Source organism: Notothenia coriiceps, unplaced genomic scaffold (assembly GCF_000735185.1).
Source record: "Notothenia coriiceps isolate Sejong01 unplaced genomic scaffold, NC01 NC01_scaffold00000501, whole genome shotgun sequence".
Lineage (NCBI taxonomy): Eukaryota > Metazoa > Chordata > Actinopteri > Perciformes > Nototheniidae > Notothenia > Notothenia coriiceps.
This window is the reverse complement of record NW_011333202.1, coordinates 1-20721: the sequence shown is the minus strand read 5'-3', so window position 1 is coordinate 20721 and position 20721 is coordinate 1. Positions and strand designations below refer to the sequence as shown.

General features: G+C 42.1%; 1 protein-coding gene across 1 annotated transcript; it reads right to left on the bottom strand.

The window, feature by feature from the left end:
- Positions 1-26: 26 nt before the first annotated feature.
- LOC104955290 (connector enhancer of kinase suppressor of ras 2-like) lies at positions 27-18018 on the bottom strand (the record flags this gene model as incomplete). Its single annotated transcript, XM_010782576.1, has 14 exons — positions 27-668; positions 1344-1444; positions 1525-1595; positions 3145-3216; positions 3346-3419; positions 4517-4689; positions 5199-5247; positions 6398-6440; positions 6545-6582; positions 8722-8930; positions 9754-9840; positions 11127-11338; positions 11421-11548; positions 17872-18018. Coding segments are annotated over 14 exons (2046 nt in total), but the record flags the coding sequence as incomplete, so codon positions are not given.
- Between the last annotated feature and the right edge of the window lie 2703 nt (positions 18019-20721).

Genomic DNA, 20721 nt, shown 5'->3' with positions numbered 1-20721 from the left:
GACCATAGGGACCTTTTCATGCATTCTCAAGTGTTTTCTCTCCTTGTATAAAACAGATTATGTGTAATTTCCTTACCGTTCTCAGCCTCGAGTATATCTGCAGCCTGCTCCTCTGCCTCCTCGTCCTCGCTCCTCTCCTCCATGTGAGCCGGGGTGTGCAACAGCTTAGCTGGCATGGGGTCTCTGTTCCTGGGCAGACTCTGGCTGCGCTGCTTGTGAGAGCGTCGGTGTGTGTGGCTGTGTGTGTGTGGCCCTCGCTCCAGAGGGAAGGGCCCGTCCCGCTCCCTGTCCCTCTCTGCGGCGTGGTGTCTCCGTACGGGCAGCGTGGCCTGTCTGCGTCTCTCGGGGGACATGCCATGTCTGCCCAGCCCTCCGTACAGTCCCATATCTCCTGCCATGCTCCCCATCAGGCCCCCGTAATCATTCTCCCCCGGGGCCGTCTGGAGGAAGTGCAGCCCTGAGCTGGTAAGAGGGGTCTCGATGAGGTCCTGCCAGGAGCGCCTCTCACGGTGGGTGGAGCGGCATCCTGATGAGTGGGTGCTGGTGCTGCCGGTGCCCATGCCCATACCATCTCCACGCTGGTCCTCGGCCGAGGAGTGGGAGTGCGTTGACTCGCTGGAGAAGTGCCGTCCGTGCTTGGGCTCTGGGAAGGGGCTTGAGGAGTTCACCTGGAGAGTGAGAGGGGAGGTGGAAGAGACCATCTGTGGAGGGATGGGGGAGGTGGAGGCACTCATTGATGGAGGGAGTGGGGACGGAGTGGAGCGCATAAGGCTCATGGAGCTGACCGAGCGGGGCAACTGGTCGTAACTGTGAAGGAAGTTATTCTGAAGGCCCAAGGGTGAGTGAGACAGGTGGGAGGATACAAGCAGACAGAAAGGTGAAATGTGAGCACGGATATAAGGAAAAACATGACCCGCAAAACAAGGAGAGTGACGAGGTGTGCAAGGAAAGAGAGAAGAAAGAAAGACAGGAAATATAAAGGGCAGAAAGAGAACAAAAGATGACAGCAAAAAAAGCAATGAGATGGCAGAATGACTGTTGTATGGCTCAGCTGTGGAAACATGGTACCACTGGACCTTCTTTATGTACAAGTCCTGTTCAGGGCTACATTATCTTTCAGAGATGTGATGAGCGTTGGCAATTGACGCCATCTAGAGGTCAGATTTAAGAAAAATTCTGGCAGCAGAAATCAGATCATCTTGGCTGCTTACTCTCACACTCTGATGTTTTATTAATGCTGAGAGCTCTGGTCTTTGCAGCTCGGAAAACTGTGGGGCTTTTAGGAATAAAATATTCCATCTGAATGAAACACTGCAAAGAAAATTTTGAGTTTGTGTGCTTACTGATGGCGTGCGGTGATATGTGTCACAGAGGGATGAGGGTCCCTCCTGTTTGAGCGTCATCGAGCCATCAACCTCGTCTTGATCGCTCTCACTCCAGTAGTCTGAAATCGAGATTATAACACAAATGTTTACAATTGACGGGCAAAAATCGGTTTTATCTAGGAAAGTGAATCCATCTCACCTTCATCTGGGCGTGGCACCTTGTCATCTGGTGTGTAGCCGATGGCAGCTAGCCCCAGTCGGTTCATCCACCTATAGGAAACAAGGAGAGGAAAACATGTGAGGAGGAAGGAGAAGATAGGTAACAGAGGAGGAGAGAAAAGGATGGGTTATACTGGGTAAGTGGTAAGTGATGAATATAAAAAAACGTTCACTTTAAATAATTGAAGGGGTGTCTCTGAACGGTTTATAACTGTCTGAGGAGAGAGAGGCATCGAGATAATTAGAGAGATGGATGAAGAAAAGGATAAGTGACAATCCTCTGTCCCATCCACTCTCAGCAGAGTCTCAGATGGTGTTCTCTTTCTACATCCATCCTCCGTCAGATCCCGGCTTGTCCCGTGACTCTCTGCAGACACCCAATAATAAGGTCGCTGCTAAGAATAGACGCAGAGTCCGTGCACAAGGAACAGGAAACTTGCATAATACAGGAAGCAGCTTCCACATTTATAACAATGTGTCTTATTGTCACAAAGTCCCATGAAAAGACTAAAACTAACAATGAATAATAAACTGGTGTAGCTTATTCCTTTCTGCCATTAAACTCAACTTTTGTCAGAAAAACAAGGGGGTTTGAGCCTCATAAAATATTCCTTCATGAAGATAAACATCGGCACTGTAGTTTCATTGGAATAATCCCAGATACACAGTTAGCTCGGCTTCCAGAGATACTCAGTTGTACAACAAATGTATATTAATCCATCGCTGAAAGTAGTCCCCATAAAATGCGTATTTCCTCCTGTTTTAGTACAGTTTGAGAAGTTTTGAGTTTGGACGCATTCCAGAGTTTAGGATATCTTAATCAGTTTTGGGAATCACTTTTGTCTTTCATTTTATTTAGTATGGTTTCTTATTATCTGTCTGCATACGTTGGGTATATTGTACCACAGGTTATACCTCTTTTCACTGCAAAAACGTTCCCAGGAACCTTTACACTGTAGGAATTCAGGTATTTAATCTGCGTTTTGACTGTAAATGTACTTCTTATGCTATTATTAGTATTGGCCCTGGGACTATCAAGTAGGAGCTTGCTGCAGCAAATGATGCTGATTGGCCAAGTATGCTTGGATTTCCAATCGCAACTGCTGCAAACACTATATTAGCCTAACACTCCGATGTTATTGCCTCCAGAAGCTGAGAAATCCAGATGTAAGCTTGATGCATTTCAAGACATATATGGAGATTCTTCTGATGCCTATACCATCAACTCCCACTTAATCACACGTAAAAATGCACATGAAAGTCACACATCAACCTCCGAGCGCAGCATGGAAGTCAAATATAGCTAATTACCCTCCGCCAATTATCGCCCCATGTCATTGAGGAGAGGTGAGGATAATTAGAGCTCATCATACTGTAAACATCTCCAAAATGTCACACGAGCACACACGTGACACAAACAATTACACATTTAACAACAGAGGGCCGGGTTCATGCCTTATTCATGCGCAGTGTTGTGTGGCCTGTTGCCTTGTGTAAACTTGGTTTACTCAGTTAAAATATTCATGAAAGGACACAGGACGTCCCCAGCTTCTGACTGTCGTCCACATTAAGACACAAACACACAGTCAGACACACTCACCTGTTCATTTCTTCAAGACAATCTGTGGCGAAGAAGAAGCTCTTGATTTTGGGATGGCAGGCTTTGAAGGCACTGTAGTCAGCCGGGGGGAGAAGAAGACTGATTAGTGATTTTCGCGGTAGGTGTGCGTGCATGCATGTCATGTGGGTGATAGCAAATGTGGTTGATTAGTAATTTCGGCGACATGTGAGGGACACTCACAATTTCCGTCTGCACTCTATGGCTCGGTCTATTCTGAACTCAGGGAGGCTGATGAAGCCCTCAGCCTTCTCATCCTGCAGGCACAGACAGATGGAGAGTGGTGGTACATTATCAACACAGAGAACAAAATGTCATACATACTGATGTACCAATTTTTATGTTGGATAGCAGTACACTAGTCGAGCCTATGAAAACAACATATGCTGTTTGTATTGGCTTCTTTCCCCACTTAACATGAGGATATATTATAATTGACTATCTAAGCTTTAAAACTGGAGCATAGAAACACATTACGATACATTTTCAGATATTTTTCTTCCTAATTTGCAGATATGTTTATTAATCTAGATATCCAAACTACACCTTAAAGTCTTAACAGTGAGTTTTTTGCTTGTATCAGGTCAAACTACTACAGACTGCAACAAAAGATACATCTAAATCAGAGCTGCAACATTCAATTAATAAGCAAACATTGTTGGTTCTTTCACAAAGGTGAGAATTAGATTTTTTCCATGTTTACAGTCAAGTAAATAAATATAATCTGTACTTGCAGCCCTAATACAAAAGCTGAGAGTGAACGGTGATATTACATAATAAAGCAATGACAGTAACACGGAATGAATTCCATACACATGAAAATGGTTTGAAATGTTACCCTTAAAAATGTGTTTGGACTAATGATCTCATTATTATATTTATTTTATAACAGTTACCAGTGAAAACTATAATGAACAACATGTACAATGAACTGCTATATTTATATTGTGTACTTTTGTAATTTTTTTGTGTTTTTCTTTCTCAAATCTGTAGCTGGAATCTAACCAGTTGACTTGGCAATCTTGTTATTTTATGTTTAATGTTTATGTTTATGTATAAACGCTTTTATAAAAGCTGGGGAACAAAATAAATGCAATAAAAAGTAAGCAGCAGTGGCTCAAATATTCAATTACCTGGGTTAAGCTCCAAGTGACTGGATCCTACAATGTCTATTATGCAACTCAATAGTATATGTAATTATAGATAAATAAAGCTGTTGATATCTGTTTCAGTTGCAAGATTGTTTTGTAAAAAAAACTAGTTTGAAAAACCGAATGCAGGTGCAGGAAGGTGTTGCAGAGTTTGACTTCAACGATGAGATTCAGGACATATTGACGTGAATGTGATTCCTTACATTTTGGTTGGTGTACCAGTAGAGGCAGGACTCCTTGAGGATAAACCAGTACTTCCTCCACTTCTGGGTAAAGTAACCTTTAGCGTCCTTCTTCTTCCATAGCCAGCCCTCGCAGTCACCGTGGCCAAGGTCCTTACAGGAAATTCTCCTTCTACTGGCACTAGAGAGGGAACCTAAAAAGAGAGAAGAGAACGTTGTTAACACTGAGTCATTTTCAAAGAATTTGGCAATAAAACGAGGTTCACCATTTACCTAGCGGTTCCAGGCAAGCTAATTCAACATTTCTGGACTTTAGGTCTGCAGTAGCTTACAGTTAGAGTTTATTCTTGAAAAATCTGATGTTAACTTTTTAATTCCTCTAAACTGAAGATATGTTTAACACATCTCCACAGCACAAGAATATTCAGTGACAGTGATAAATCTAAAAGAGGTAAAGAATAAATCGAATACGGCAGGTGTTTGCAAGAAAATATATTGTGCAAGTGCAATGGTTTTGCAATAGCACATGCATTACTTTTTATCAAGAACTGTGCATCTGGACTTTTCATTATATTGTCAGGCTTCCGGGTTAGTTTACAGTTCAGACATTTAGATTGAGACACACTTTGGGGGTGAAACGTTTTCCTACCTATACAGTGGTATAACTGCCAAAAATAAGGTAAGAAAGAGAAAATGAGCCTACCTTTACTTCTCTTTTTGGTTTTCGTTCTTAGAGAGGTGTAATGGAAAGACTAGAAGGGAGAGGGAAAAAAACAATCTACTGTAGGTTGGTGTTCATGTACATAGAGAGGTTGTAGCAAGTTCACTGTACATGTTTAGCTTATTTTTATTGTATTATCCAGCCTACAGCAGAGAGGATTACTGGCACAGAGGGATCACAACAGTAATACTGCTGCAGCCAGGAAATGACCTACAACCTGTGATGGAGACAGTGGCGGACTGGCCATCTGGACGAATCCCGATGGGCCGGTACCGAAGTGGGCCGGTCGGGCCACTCGGCCAACGCCGATCGGCCCACTTCGGTACCGGCAGGGGCGGACTGGCCATCTGGAGAATCACAGAACGGCCGGGTCGGTTCATTAAAGTAGCGCTGACAGGCGACAGAGGTCCACCGTTTTCCCGCAGCGAGGCTCCCCCCGTTGACAGTTCACTAGCACCCCCCCCCCCATTCAAAGTCACAGAATATAATTGTGCAGTTTGCAAACACATTTGAATTTCACACTATTGCATTTCAGAAGAAGCTAATGTGAGTAGACGCTAAAGGTATCAACAAAACATAGCTGAATACATCTTCGGGGTTTTTTATCTAGGTAACAAAGCTGAGTAAATATCTGTTTACAGTGGCGCTGACTCATTGTACGCTCATACAACTCATGTGCTTTAAGAGGAGAGGCGAGGGCCAATGACTAACACAGCTTCCTGTAACCTAAATATGGAAAGCTATTTACCTCATCTGACTTTTATCTTTTATTTAATTATCAGAGTCCCCAATGGATTTCATCTCAGGTATCTCTCCAATTTTTGCCTGACTGTATGTTTAGCTATTATTACTATTTGGACACACTCCATCTCCATGTAGCAGTGGAAGAGTCTTCATGTTACGGCAAAAGAGATTTTTCATTTCAACGCTACACTTTCTAATCAAATTCTTAACTTAGAATCTGTAGGACTTTTCCCATATTTATTAAAGTTTTTAACTTTTTATAGTGAGTTCATTGTTAATGTGAATGAAGCTTCTGTTGCGTCATTAAAATGCAGTAACAGAATAAAAATGTACTGAAAAAGGCAGCATTATTAAAACATCAGGTAACTAAGAACTATTGATCTATAAAACATCTAAAAAATACACAGTCAGCTCTTTGGCTCTGGCTGCTCTCCTACCTTCCTCATGGAGGCGGCTCCTGAGCTCCCTGAGCCGGAGTACCTACAGGACAACACACAGGATTAAATGTAACCACAAACGACTCTTTCAACTCCTTCCATCAATCCATGTGGTTAAACCACAAACAACCACAACCACAGACTCACCGGTCTATTGTGTCCGCTCGCAGTGTGTCCGCACCCCGCTGAGAGAGAAAAAGGGAACAAATGCCTCATTTAAGTCTTTCACTTTCCTTTGTTAATAATCATATAGAGGGGATGTATCTTGATAATAAAATGTCTAAACTATGTTCTAACTTTATTTTTATTTATTTCGATTTTTTTTATTTTGTATACAAACCCAAACCCTTTTCCAATTCCACCAATAATATATTTAAGTGTATGCATTTCAAAGATGGATAGAAGTGTTTGTGAAAAACTGTATATGCTTTACAAAATGCCTCTCTGTGAAACTATGAAAATACGATACAAGTTTGGGGAGATTCTGATACATGTAAAAAGGCAAACTCTGTCCCTTTAAGAGAGGCATAGATTTTCAAAAGCGGTTTTGTAGAGGATTCAATCATCAACCAGAAAAATCTATTTTGAAGTAAAATATTTTAATACCACCATTAATATTAAAAATTAAATATGAAATGTTTTAATTTTGCTTTGTTCTAAAGTGCTTTGGGGAAGTGGTACCTCAACTTTTAGGGGCCTTAGTTGCTCTACAAAATGTGTAGGACTGCTAGACATGAAACTTCCCGATAAATTGTCCATCGGTAATATGTTATTTTGCATTAATGTTGATGTTAATCGAAAAGAATCATGCAGAGAGGACGAGGGAGAAGAAACAAGCAGGTCATTAAGGTTAGCGTATGCTTGTTAGTGCCGGATAGTATACTTCATGTGCCACCGAATAGATATGAGTCACCAGCATGAGAAGCTGAGAGGGTTAGAGAGGCTGGTGTTAGCTAAGCTGTTAGCGCTGATGTGTGTATGTGTGTGTTTGCGTGCCTCTTGTTTTGAGCACAGTCGGTCAGTCGCTCTTGTAATTGGTCTGGCTGATGCTGAGTCATGCACCTACTCACAGGGATACGTGTTTTTCCTGCATGTGCGCATGCCAGTGTGTATGTGTGTTTGTCCAGAATAAACTCCTATTTAGACTCAGGCGTTTCTGAGGAGATGGGGATATTAGGATGAGTTAGGATGAGTCGTGAGATGGCTACCCTGCATGCAAATGCACTCCACTGTGCTGATGTGTGTCTGTTTGTGTATGCCTGTGTGTGTTCTTGTGTGTGTGCTTGAGAGAAAAGTTACAGAGGGGTGTGTTTCAGAGTGTCACCGTCATTCTCATAATCTGTGAATCTGGCAGCCATGCAATGACACTGATCATTCTCACTCTCCTTTGTCTCCTCTACCTGACACACACAACAACGTGTGTGAATCTGTGAACACCATGAACTATGCTGCAAACACAAACCTTCGGAGAGGATATGCACTTGTAGGAAGTTGTGCGAGTGAGTCAGAGTAAAAGCCTTGAAGTTGATTTAGCTGCCACTATAGTAATATTTTTTCCTACAGCAGACCGTTTCACATTTGTTAGTAGAAAACAATGCATTAGTAATAGCTGAATTTTATTTAGCTCCTTCAGTTTGAGGGTCCTGGTATTGTTCAAATTGGCGTTAGTCAAAATGTCTGCAGTAAAAAAAACAAGAAATGACACATTAAACGATAAACTACCTATACTCCGCCTGTCAAAATAGTCATAAGACTTCTACTCTGATTATTCATGGGATCCACTAGATCAGGTCAACAGTACAATGTATTAACACATTGGCATTGTAATATATGATAATGTATCAGTCACATGCAAGAAGTGCATCCCATTAAATAAGAAACCTTATTTTTGATAGTTTTACTGAAGATGAGGAGCTAAGCATTCACCTGTCTATCTAAAGATTTACACTGGTTCAAATTCACTTCAAATGCAATGTGTATTTTACATTTGAAGTGAATGTAAAATCTAATAATGTTTGGACAACGATGGAGCTCCAAGATCACAGATCAGAGGAATAAGATAAAGTAGATCATGTTTTAACAACATCTATCATCTCAGTAGGATCAAATAATTGTTGATTTTGGTAATTTTTATGGGATTTGTTGACATAAAAAATCTAACCAGCATTATCCTTTACATGACATTTCTCTATCCATGTGTAAACAAAATAGACATACAGACCACCACCACTTCTAACTAGCTTAACCAGACACAAGTAGACACACATTGAAACTGTAAAAAACACATTTTAAAATAGGTAAAAGAACCCAGACTGTGTACATACGGGCAAAGCTTCGGGTGGCTGGTCTAGGCGCAGGGTGGAGGACAGCATGGAGGGGCTGATGGGAAAGCTAGGGCTGCTGGGATTGCGGCTCTTGCGCCGAGACCGTCTGGTGGAATCCCTCCGACTCTCTCTGCCCGGACCCTCGGGCTCCTCCTCGATCACCAGGATCTTGTCGTCGCTGAGGTAACGCAGCAGGGAGTTGTCTGAATCTGTGGGGATGAGGAGGGGTAAAGGCAGGGAGCAGTTAGAGGACGGACAGGCTCAACTTAAAGCGGAAAAACCCACAGAGGAGGGGGGGCGGGGGAGAAGCGTCGTAAAGTCGAGGGATAACCCAAATGTAGAGTCAGATGAAACCCTTACAGATAAAAAGCCAACAGAAAGGGATAAAAGGGCCTCAGAGCTGAAGCATCTGATATGGATCCAGCCGGGGACACACAGCTAATCTGTTTGCCATGATTATGCTGATTTGGAGGGCACAACTGCTCAACCCTGTCGGTCAGAGAAAGTGTTATTCCAGATAGAAAAAGCTTCTTATTTAATTTGTTTATTATCCATTTACCTAAATGTGGAGAAAGGGACTGAAGGAGAGAGAAGGAGAAAGGCAGACCCCAGTTGTGTGCTTTAATGTTATTCATGGACTTTCTGATGGTAGAGTGGAGGATCCTCGGTTGAATACAGATCAAGGCTCGCTGCGAAACGGTGAAGCTGGTTAGAATTTGTCGAAAAGAAATTCCCTCATTTCCAGAGCAGCTGTATAAATGCAATTTCCTTGCATTTATGTTTCCTTGTAGCTCTGTCAGATACATAGGCCTACCTGGCTGATATGTATCCTCACACAACCACACCATGAAAACCAGAGGATGAGCTGAAATGTGTTGAGTATGGAGCAAAGCGCAAACCGTTTCTTTATTTTCATATGTGTGAGGGGCTGTGTGTGTGTGTGTGTGTGTGTGTGTGTGTGTGTGTGTGTGTGTGTGTGTGTGTGTGTGTGTGTGTGTGTGTGTGTGTGTGTGTGTGTGTGTTTGTGTGTACCTCGGCTCCCTCTCTTGCCCATGCTGGGTTCCTTGGGTTCGGCCATCCAGTTATATTCGGGAGGCATGGAAACGGGTCTGAGGTCACCTGGAACGACCAATCAGCAATCAGAGAGTCGTCTAAGCGGGGGAGGAGTGGGGGTGTCGCAGGAAGACGGTGACTGAGAGACAGCGTGGGAGACAGCTGGACAGGGGTGGACAGGTGAGACAAAGTGTGTGCAGTTGAGGGGGGAGGAACGGGAGACTCTCAATTATGATGTGCAAGGTAGGGATCACACGGCCTTATTTTCATTGTTTTATTGATAGCTAATTACCACTTGTGAGATATTATTTCACGTCTTGTCAACATAAAAGGGTTTTACAAAAAAAAAATTGTCACAGGTGTTGGATTCCGAAGTGTACGTTGAATATTGACTTTAGTTTTATCTCTGTTTTGGTCTCCGGCGACTAATGAGGGAAATATATTGTTATTCAGCAGCGACATAACTTTGTTTTTGTACAATTTATTGCTGGACAGGTAACGTACAGTTGGTACACCTAAGCATTAATTGTTGAAATAATAGTACTGAATATAGTCTTATTAAGAGCAGAGTTTGCTTACAGAAATCCAAAACAATTACCTCAAAGAGGCTAAAATCTCCATATACCTACACCAAACAACGGAGGATGACAATTACCTTTGGCAAAGAGGTTATATTTGTGGTATGGTTGGTTTTTCAGTCGGTTAACACAAAATACTGGATGATTTTTATGAAACTTGGTGCTGGGCAAGGAGAATCCATTTATATTGGAGTTGGTCTGACTCACAGGTTAATACATGCATTATTTTTCATGATGGAGTACCCTTCAGATTCTGTGTGGATTTGGGGATTGGGAGCCAAACCTTTTGTATAATACATTGTCATTGAACCATTATTAACAGAAAAACAGATTTATTGATTAACTTTCAAGTCCAGTTGTGTTCTGTGCCACTTCACTAATCACTTTCTTACAATACAAGTGACCTATAGCTATCAAGGTTACCAAAAAATCGTATTGTCTTCCAATACTTCTGTCAGTCACATGACCCTCGTCTTTCACACAATAGGTCCCCTTGAGAGTCTCCCAGGACGATACAGGATGTCTAAAAGCTTTCTCGGACAAGTGTGACACAGTGGTTTTGGACTGACCTTTTGTGGCATGTGATCAGTGTTTTTGGGACGCGAGGTAAAGACACAAAGAAGCTGAGCCATGAAGTGAGAGATGATGAACACATAAGGAAGGAGTTCTGAGAAAAGGGTGAGAAGAGTAGCGGGAGATAGCATGCGGTTGTACAAAGCAAACACAGGCCGTTAATGCCCCATTCGCACTGTTCAATTGCGCTCTCCATCTCACCATGGGTTGGGGTCTTGTCCCGCCTACGAACCCCCGTATTGCGGGTCCTGTCATAGTCAGAACCCGGGGGTCCGTCTCCTTCCAGCAGGGAGAAGTACTGACCACTGTCCTGGTCCAGGTAGTAGCTGACGGCCTCCGAACCTTTGGAGCCGGACTGGGAGCTAACGCTGTAGCGGTTGATCTCGTCGCAGGACATCAAGCCCATCTCATCCCTGGAGAGAGCATCATCATCATCATCATCATCATCATCATCATCATCATCATCATCATCATCAAACATCTGTGTGTGCTTACCTGGTGCTGTAGAGTCCAGAGACGGGGGAGAGGATGTAGACGTCCTGCATGCTGGGAGCGTCCATTTTGGACATGCCTAGAGTTCCAACGGGTGTCGGGGAGGTGCTGGTGGGGCTGGTGGGGACCGGCTGAAGGGAGGAAGAGGAGAGGAAGAAGAGGTGAATGACTTGCACCTTTTTCACTGAGCAGAGTACTTAGATGTTTACTTAAGTGAAAGTAGTAATGGGACATTGAACAGTTGTTAAACTTCGAGCCAAAAGTACTCATTCTGCAGACCAGCTTATTTCCTATTTTCTGTACAATATAAATGTTATCATGATACAGTATAATAATTATTAAGGCATGTGTTCATTTTGCAGGATTTTTTGTTACTATGTATACATATAGAAAAATCCTGCAAAATGAACACATGACCGGGACACTTCCCAAAGGGATTTAAAAGATTATCTTAACCTATAATAATACATCATAAATTATATGTTGATTATGTTTTTTATTAATTAATCTACATTTCAAAGTCACTGCTATCAAACAGATGTAATGGAGTAACAGGGACAATATTTGCCTCTGAAATTAATAGGAGGAGACACACAAAGTAGCAGGAAAAAATAAATATTCAAGTACATTTCCAGTACCACAACATTGTACTAAATGACAGTGCTTAAATGTATTTAGTAACTGTACACCACTGTCAGTTAGTTATAATGGGGCATGGTGAGGGGATCTGGGAGCAAAATCTGTAGAAACTGAGCCTGAAATCTTTTCCTGCCCCAGAGAAAAACAAACGGTTTACGGCGTATAAGCGAAGGAAACATTTTATTTGTTGTTTTCTTCCTCAAACTGCAGCCCTCACTCGTTTTAGCACTGAATCAAAGTTATTTCCCCACAGTTGCTATGTTGTGTATGTTGTCTTTTTTTATATTATTCTGAATGTGCAGCCTCTCCCACGTTCAAACGCTCGTTCACTATTGTGTCATTTTGTCTCTAGCCTCTTCACTCACACAGGGCTCTCCATGTCTGTTCCCATGACAACCTCTCCTCTCCTCGCCCTCTGCGATGCTACGAGAGAAGAAGAAGAGCGCGGAGGGAAAAAGCTAGCGTGGCCTCCTACCTCAGCCTGACTCAAGGACACGTAGATGCATGTGTCATCAGGTGAGGACAGGGTGCCTCGCTTCTGATGTCACAGAAACTCTGTCCAATTTTTTACGTGAATAATTTGTGTTACTCTTGAGGAACAGCTCGGTTGACAAACACGCGGACAATTACTCGCCCGAGGAAGAGGATTTCAGATTTAGACAAATTACTTGTTTTTACTGTACTGTTTGAAGAGCACACTCCATTTTAGAGAGGAGAGTGTGTGGACAGAATGGAAAACAGACAGAGAGCCGGAGCGACGGCGAGGCGGGCAGCGTTCTCATTAGAAAGTCCAATGTTTCATCATTTCATGAGAAGTGCATTAGGCGAATTCATTTCATATTCCAAACTTTCCATCCAACCCCCCCGCCCCTCTCCCTCTCTACCTCCATCCCCAGGCCCTGTCTCTATCTTCATTTCTGCCTCTCTCTCGCGGTCTTCCTCCCGTGAAGGCAGCTTACAGTAAGACGGCTTCACATAAATAATGAAGACCGGGTGGAAAGAGAGGGACGCCAGAGCAAAGGAAATAGGACAAAGAGAGAGAAACAGAGAGAAAGAGTGCAAGTGAGAGGAAGAGGGAGTAGGGCGGGGGGGAGCTGTGCAGTGTGGTGACTGGAGCCGAGAGTGAAAACAGTAATTTAGTGATTACAGCCCACTGCTGCCTGCATGGGAAAGGGGGGTTGGGGGTAGAAGTGGAGATAGATGGGACCTCCACAGCAGGAACAATTCCAGTCTGTTAAAACAGCACTTAAACCAGGGGTGTCAAACTCAATTTCATTGCGGGCCACATTCGCATAAAGGTTGCACTCAAAGGGCCCGTTGTACCTATATAAATATACAATATATATATATAAAATAATGTATTATATTACATTATTGCCTCTGAATTGGATTATTATCGGATGGGATAATAACTCAGTAATTAACTACGTCTGAAAGCAGAAGTCCAGGGCAAATAATTGCAAGTCTCTTCAGTGCGCATGTCACAAAACGAGATGCATTGTGGGACATGTAGTTTATGGGCAACCTGCTTCTGTAAAGTGGCATTTAACCGTATAATAAACGTGTTATATTCTTTGCAAGCTCTTGCAGGGCCACATAAAATGAAGTCGCGGGCCGGATTTGGCCCCCGGGCCTTGAGTTTGAGACCCCTGACTTAAACCATCTGACCCCCACTGCGTCCACTCCAAACTATACCAAAATAATCTGCTGCTTCAAACCCTCTCCACACCAATGTTCCCATCCCACAACCTTTGCTTGCACTCATTGATATAATACAATAACATATTACATGACTATGTGAGGGAATTAAAGGGGCTCTATTATGCTTATTTTCAGGTTCATATGTGTATGTTGTGCCTCTACTGTGACATGTTTTCATGCTTTAATGTTCAAAACATGCTTTATTTTCTCATACTGCCTGTGCTGCAGCACCTCTTTTCCTCCGCTGTCTGAAACCAGAGCCCAGTCTGCTCTGATTGGTTAGCTGACCGGCTCTGTTGTGATTGGTCAACAGCTCAGAGATGTCCCGCCCCTTAATCACGTACAATGTGTTGGAGCGCTAATAGAAGCTCAGTGTTACATCGTGATGTCCCCATGTCGTGGAAGTAAACAAAGGAGTCCAATGGACGCGTTTCAGGCAAGGGGGGATTGTGGGAGAGAAAGTCCCTCTGGAGGGACATTTGGGGATTTTAACCTTAGCAGACCATTTACATGCAAACCTTTTTAACAAACAACAGGAAAGGGAAAAACTAAAAGGCATAATAGGGCCCCTTAGGAGTTGTTACTAAAATATGTACTAATAAGGATTTCTTGTATTGGAACTTGATGGTATCAACAGTTTCAGTGAAGGTTTAAGCACTCAAGGGCTTGGATTTTGTAATGTATAGTAAACATATTTGGACTGTTATAGACCATAAAAATAGCATGTATGAATAAAAAATGGGTGTAGTTCTCCTTTAAGGCCATTTACTTACAATTCCCTGGCTTTTGTTTCTATCTCCTGATCTTCATCAAGATATACTAAAAGAACCTTCACTTATATTATAATTTCACTTATTTTTTTGATCAAACATTTATCTTTGAAGAAATGGCAGACATGTCAAGTTGCATTAGCTGCCATAAAAGTAGACCAAAAGAAAGTACCGGTACTGTAGAAAAAATGTCAGAAACATAAAAAACATCACTCATTTGGCTGGCCCATTAATAAGTCATAACAACACGTTTTGCCTAAAATAGCAGGCAGTTTCATAGATAAATTATTTATGTAACTAAACATATAACAGGTTTATGAAAGCCAGGTCATGGACAATGTGTGGCACACGTGTGACTAGTGAAGTGACCTGTGATGAGGCCTCCAATCACGCATGACATGACCCCCGCCATGATGCACATTTGAAAGCAACTCAGCAGACACAACACCAATCAGCATCATAGTAATTACAGTGGATCATTAAATTGCTTCGACTCCACCCTACGGTAGACTCAAACACACACACAGAAAGAGAAAAAGAGAGAGATATTATTGAGTAGAATAAAGGACGTTGCCATGGAGGGATTTGGGGCTGGAATCACATGATAATTTGTAGAGATAAATTGTTTCCTTTGTGGATTCGGTGATAATCCGGCTGAACATTTGCCACATTTGTGCTACACTTCACAGCCGTGCAATTCATCCTCTAATACCGGGCTTAGAAATATGAGAGTGCATGTGTTTTCACGTGTGTTTATTTTTGAGAGCGTGTACGTACAGTATCAAAAAACAAGCTTTAGGAGTGCAGTGACCCAGATCCTTAGCCTCTCAAAGGAGCAACGCGACTGATAAAAACATCCCTTCGCACAGAAACACACTTGCTTTGACACACACAAATGGACAAGCGTGCATACGGCCGCGCTTCAAAATGTGTGCACACTGACACTGACACACACACGCAGGCTGTTTAGCAGGATATTTTGGATTCAGTGCATTATCTCCAGTATTTGCTGAGTAGCAGCTCTTGTTTCGGAGCCAGTGGAGCTGCCTGTAGTTGCTTATGAATAATTAAGAGCTCCAGTCTTTCCGAGAGAGAACAAATCTAAAAGTCTGCTTTCTTCTCTTCTCCCGCAGATATCTCGGCGCTCTGATCTCGGTGCTAACGGCGCATTTGTGTCTTAGCAGCCCATCAGGGGTAGAGTTCCCACAATCCTCTGCTGTTGCACACAGCAAATGTAACAATAAGCTGATGGTAACAACCTAGAGCGGGGATCTAACAAGGCAGCAACCTTGTTGGAGGCAGAGATGTTGATTAAGTTGCAGCAAATGTTATGGTTATTACATGATCTAAATGGTCTAAACTTAATGTACAAGTCTCTCATATGAACATCTTTTCACATGATTTTGTCCAATATACTGCTTTACATTGTTATATACATGTAAAGGAGGACTTTACAAAGCATGGAAGCACAAACAGCATCAGACTCCCTTACGCATACAGCTGCTCTGACCTGTAAGCCTTTTCAACATGAGTACTGTATTCCACTTTTAGACCTACAGTACATTACAAATATAATCCCTGACAAAAAAAGAAGATGCATTTTGGGGCAAAGGTTGAATGATTTAGGACCAAAGTGTCAGTAAATATGAATATTAATGTGAGTGGGAGTGTGGCAGGACCTTTCGGTGACCTTGTATTGCCCTGAGCAGCGAGCTCAGGCAATATAGTACTTTTTAAATCATTCAAAGTGCAACTTCAAGATTAAATTAGCTATTTTTACCCCTTCACTAACTCGATGTATCTCTTTGGATAAAGATTTCCTTTGGTTTGCATAAAACTCTGCTGTTTGAAATGGAGGTTTAGCTACAGACACTTTGTGAATGACTTTGAACTGTGCCAGACACAGCAGGCTGTGAAAAATAAGAGATGTCTTGAAATGCACAACAGGATAATTGATGCCAGGTCACAAAGTGAACAAGTTTCCTTTTGGAAATATATGTTTAAAAATGCCAGTGGGACAATGCAGATTATGGGCAGTAAAAATCCTGAGTTGCCTGAGAGCGAATCAAAGATAAAGACAAAGGAAGAAGACAAGCGTAATTTGCAGAGTGATACAATATTCTGCTAAATACAAGTTAGCAGAAAATACATTGTCACATGTTGGGTGAGCAGCATCTCATTGAGCCAGTTTAGCACCTTCAGTTCAGGATGTGGAAGTTAAAGGAATAATTCACCTTCAGAATGATCATGTATCAATCACTCACCCAGTGTTACCGTGAAATCTTGAAGAAAATGTGGATTTTCTTGCATCCAAGTAGACAGGAAAAAGTCAATGGGGTACGAGTTTAACAACAACAATGTTGTGTCTCGTCAAATGTGTTAGTTATGTTTATATATTATGTCTGTCATTTTCATGTGTTTTTTTTCACGTCTAGTCATGTCTGTTTATTTAGATCCTTCATCTCTTGTCATCCTCAGTGTTTATTGTCATGTCTCGTTTTCCATTTCCTGTTTTATTTTGTACTTACCTCTTGTCTTTCATTTCAGGCCCTGTTTCTTCCTCCCCCCGCCATCATCAGTGTCTGCACCGCCCCTGATTGTTTCCACCTGTTCCCACTCACCTCATGTTTAAATAGTCCTGTCTCTCCCCTGTCCTGTGTCAGTTCTTCTTGTTTGTTTCCCCGAATGTTCGTGCCATGTCTCAGCTCAGAAAGGATCGCTCTCACTCATGTCAGGTTTTGTTTTGTTGTTAATTTTGTAGGCTTACGTTTTTCTCAAGTTCTCTTTTTGTTATGTTTATTTTTTTCCTCCTTGTGAGCGCTTTTTGTTTATTCCAGTACCTACTCTGTTAAGAGGGACTACCTGATGTTTGGAATTAAAATTACATTTAGTTACATTCAAGACTTTGTCTCTGGGTCGTGCATTTGGGTTCATCAGTTTGTGTCGAGGTCCTGACAAACAACGCTTTATAAAAACTTCTGCTGTCGTATGCTTACTACTTACTTAGGTATATTTTCTACTATAATGCTGGTTTATTTCTATTTCTACTTTGAGATGTTTGTATTTTAGAACTGTTTATTTCTACTCTTTTCATTTCTAATTATGTGCAATGCCTGTTTGTTTGTTTGTTTGTCCTTTATGCTGCTGCAATGAAAACATTTCCCAATTTGGGATCAATCAAGTACATCTTATCTTAATTAATCAAGGCTTTACTTTGTTTAAGATTTTAATAACAACGTTTTTCTTCAAGAAATCGAGGTAACACTGGGTGAGTAATTGATGTAACATGTTACGTTTGTGGGTAAAGTATGTCTTTAAGGCATCCATGTGTTGCTGGTGTTTACCTGCAGGCCCAGTGGTTTCCAGCGCACGTTCCTGAGCAGAGCCGGCGTGGAGCTCAGGGTGTTCTGGGGCCTTTTCTTCAGCGTTAGAATGACTCCACACGGGTCTTCTCTCAGAGCGTTGACCAGGTTCTTCAGCTGCCAGCCCACCTGAGGAGCACACACACCGGGCTACCGAACTGCTGCAAACCACCACACACACACACACATGCTGTACACGATGCACTGGGAGCAGCCAAATCGCCTGAGGAAAACCACCGGGGATGTTGTACTGTTTACAACAGCTGAGTATAATGACAGAATAAACCATGTATACCTAACATGTTTTCATAGATCCTGAACATTTCCTTTTTTTCTGCTAAAAAAAGGACACAAGCGTATATATACGTCTCCAAAATAGCTGCATAAAATATTAAAATGAGCATATAAAATATTTTTGTTCTATGTTATTCTCTACAAACAGGGGGGATACCAAAATATGAACTTACAATCATCTACATTTGCGTGTGTATTTGTATGTTTTCTGTACACCTAATCTACTTTACCCCGTAACCTTTAATATTAACAATATAAATAAGAAAACAATATAAATAAGAAAACAAAACAATGATAGCTGCCATCAATACATTTGCATAACTGGTTATCTTCTTGTGTTTTTCCTCTTAAAACATATTCATTTTCCCACATGTATTGGGACTCAGTTCCCGTGTGGAGGACCCGAGATCAATCCGGCCTGGAACCATTTACACATATCATCCCCCTTTCAACACTGTCACTCTTCAATAAAGGCTAATCTTGCCCAACATTTGTTTTGTATTATAACAACAGCATAAACAGAACACACAAAGACAGAGAAGAAATACACTGGATCCATGGATCAAGGCAGAAATATATATCGCAACATGTATTATGATCTTCTAAACTTCAATAATCTAACAGGCTTAGTGGCTTGAGAGGGAAATATACATTCTCTGAGTGCTATGGTTAACATCATATTTTATTACATTTTGTGGCTACCAGTATCACTGATCTGAAAACATATTAAAACAAAGAGTCAGTACTTTTTTGTTTTACGGAAGAGAGAGAGAGAGAGATGGTGAAAGAGTGAGAAATAACTGCTGAATGCAGTGTTTCTTTGTGGTTACGGCTGGCTTGTCTCCGGAGCTCAAAGCACTCGTCAGACCATTGATTGGCTACACTGGACTCGCTACTGGAAGTGTCCGCAGAGGCCACTGCGCTCACACACACTTACCCAGACACACACACAGACAGAACTGCTGTGACCTTATTCCTGACATAATGATGACCAGCCTGTGGCAGCCTTTAGCAACCCGTTTCCTGTTCTCATTGGCCCAGTTCAGCCAGCGTTCACCAGCAGCAAGGGATACAATAGAAGTCATTTACTACTGTATGTTTTGTCCTGTTCTGCACACTAGAGACAATGGGGTATGCCAGGACACCCAGGACACAATAGAACTGGTTGTATTTGTAATTTGCAAGTGACAGAAACAGGGCTAGCTATCAAACGGAACATAGGCTACTGGAAGAAAAGGGACCGTGTGTCAGTCACAAGATCTTTCTTTATATATTTGGTCAGATGTTTTATCTTGTTAAATATTCTTGATAAGCACTTGATTACCCATTTTAGACAAAGTTTTTGAGCAGCGGCTCGTCTTGTATTTATCTTTTAATATGAAGCTACAGCTCGGCGATGCTTAGCTTAGCCAAATAACATAGTTAAACAAAAAGAACTTCTAGCACCTGTAAAGCTCACAAGTGAACATGTTATGTATTGTTTGTTTAGGGTACCTGTGCCCCACTGCATCCATTCCCTATGCTAAGCTAAGCATTGAGGAAAACATTGATATTCTCTTTCTTTCAAAAGGTAGGACAAGAAGATGTATACCATGTTCTCATATGTCTGGCCATGTAGCTACAATGACAGTTATAGGGTTTGCTAAGCTTAGCATAGAGAATAGGAGGAGGGTGACAGAGCTAGCTTAACAAACAAGATAAAGAGTAGTTATTGTAAGAGGTGCTAGTATTTAGTTTATTTTTTTAACCTATGGACAGACAGAGGCTACCTGTTCACCTCTGCTTTCAGTTATTATGCTACGCTAATCTAACTGTTGTCTTACTGTTGTTTCATATTCAGTGAAGACATGAGAACCTGGTCACAATATTTCAAAATGTCATACTATTCCTTTAACAAAAGAAGCAATGTTTTTTAAATTGTTAAGCTTGCATGGATAAAGTGTTGTCCCAGAACTATAGCTTTCGTACAATTCCAAACAAAGTCTTGAAGTTTAGCTGAACTGGACCTCGGTGTGGTGTCTCGACATTTATGTTAAGTTAATTAATTTCTCAGCAGGAAACCGATGGACTGTCCACTCCAAGTAGGGAATGAGTCCTTACCCCAAGTGAAGGAGTTCAAGTATCTCGGGGTCTTGTTCTCGAGTGAGGGAACAATGGAGCGTGAGATGGGTCGGAGAATCGGAGCAGCGGGAGCGGTACTGCAGTCTCTTTACCGCACCGTTGTGACGAAAAGGGAGCTGAGCCAGAAGGCAAAGCTCTCTGTCTACCGCGCCATTTTCGTTCCTACCCTCACCTATGGTCATGAAGGATGGGTCATGACCGAAAGAACGAGATCGCGGGTACAAGCGGCCGAGATGGGTTTTCTCCGCAGGGTGGCTGGTGTCTCCCTTAGGGATAAGGTGAGAAGTTCGGTCATCAGGGAGGGACTCGGAGTTGAGCCGCTCCTCCTTCGCGTCGAAAGGAGCCAGTTGAGGTGGTTCGGGCACCTAGTTAGGATGCCACCTGGGCGCCTCCCTAGGGAGGTGTTCCAGGCACGTC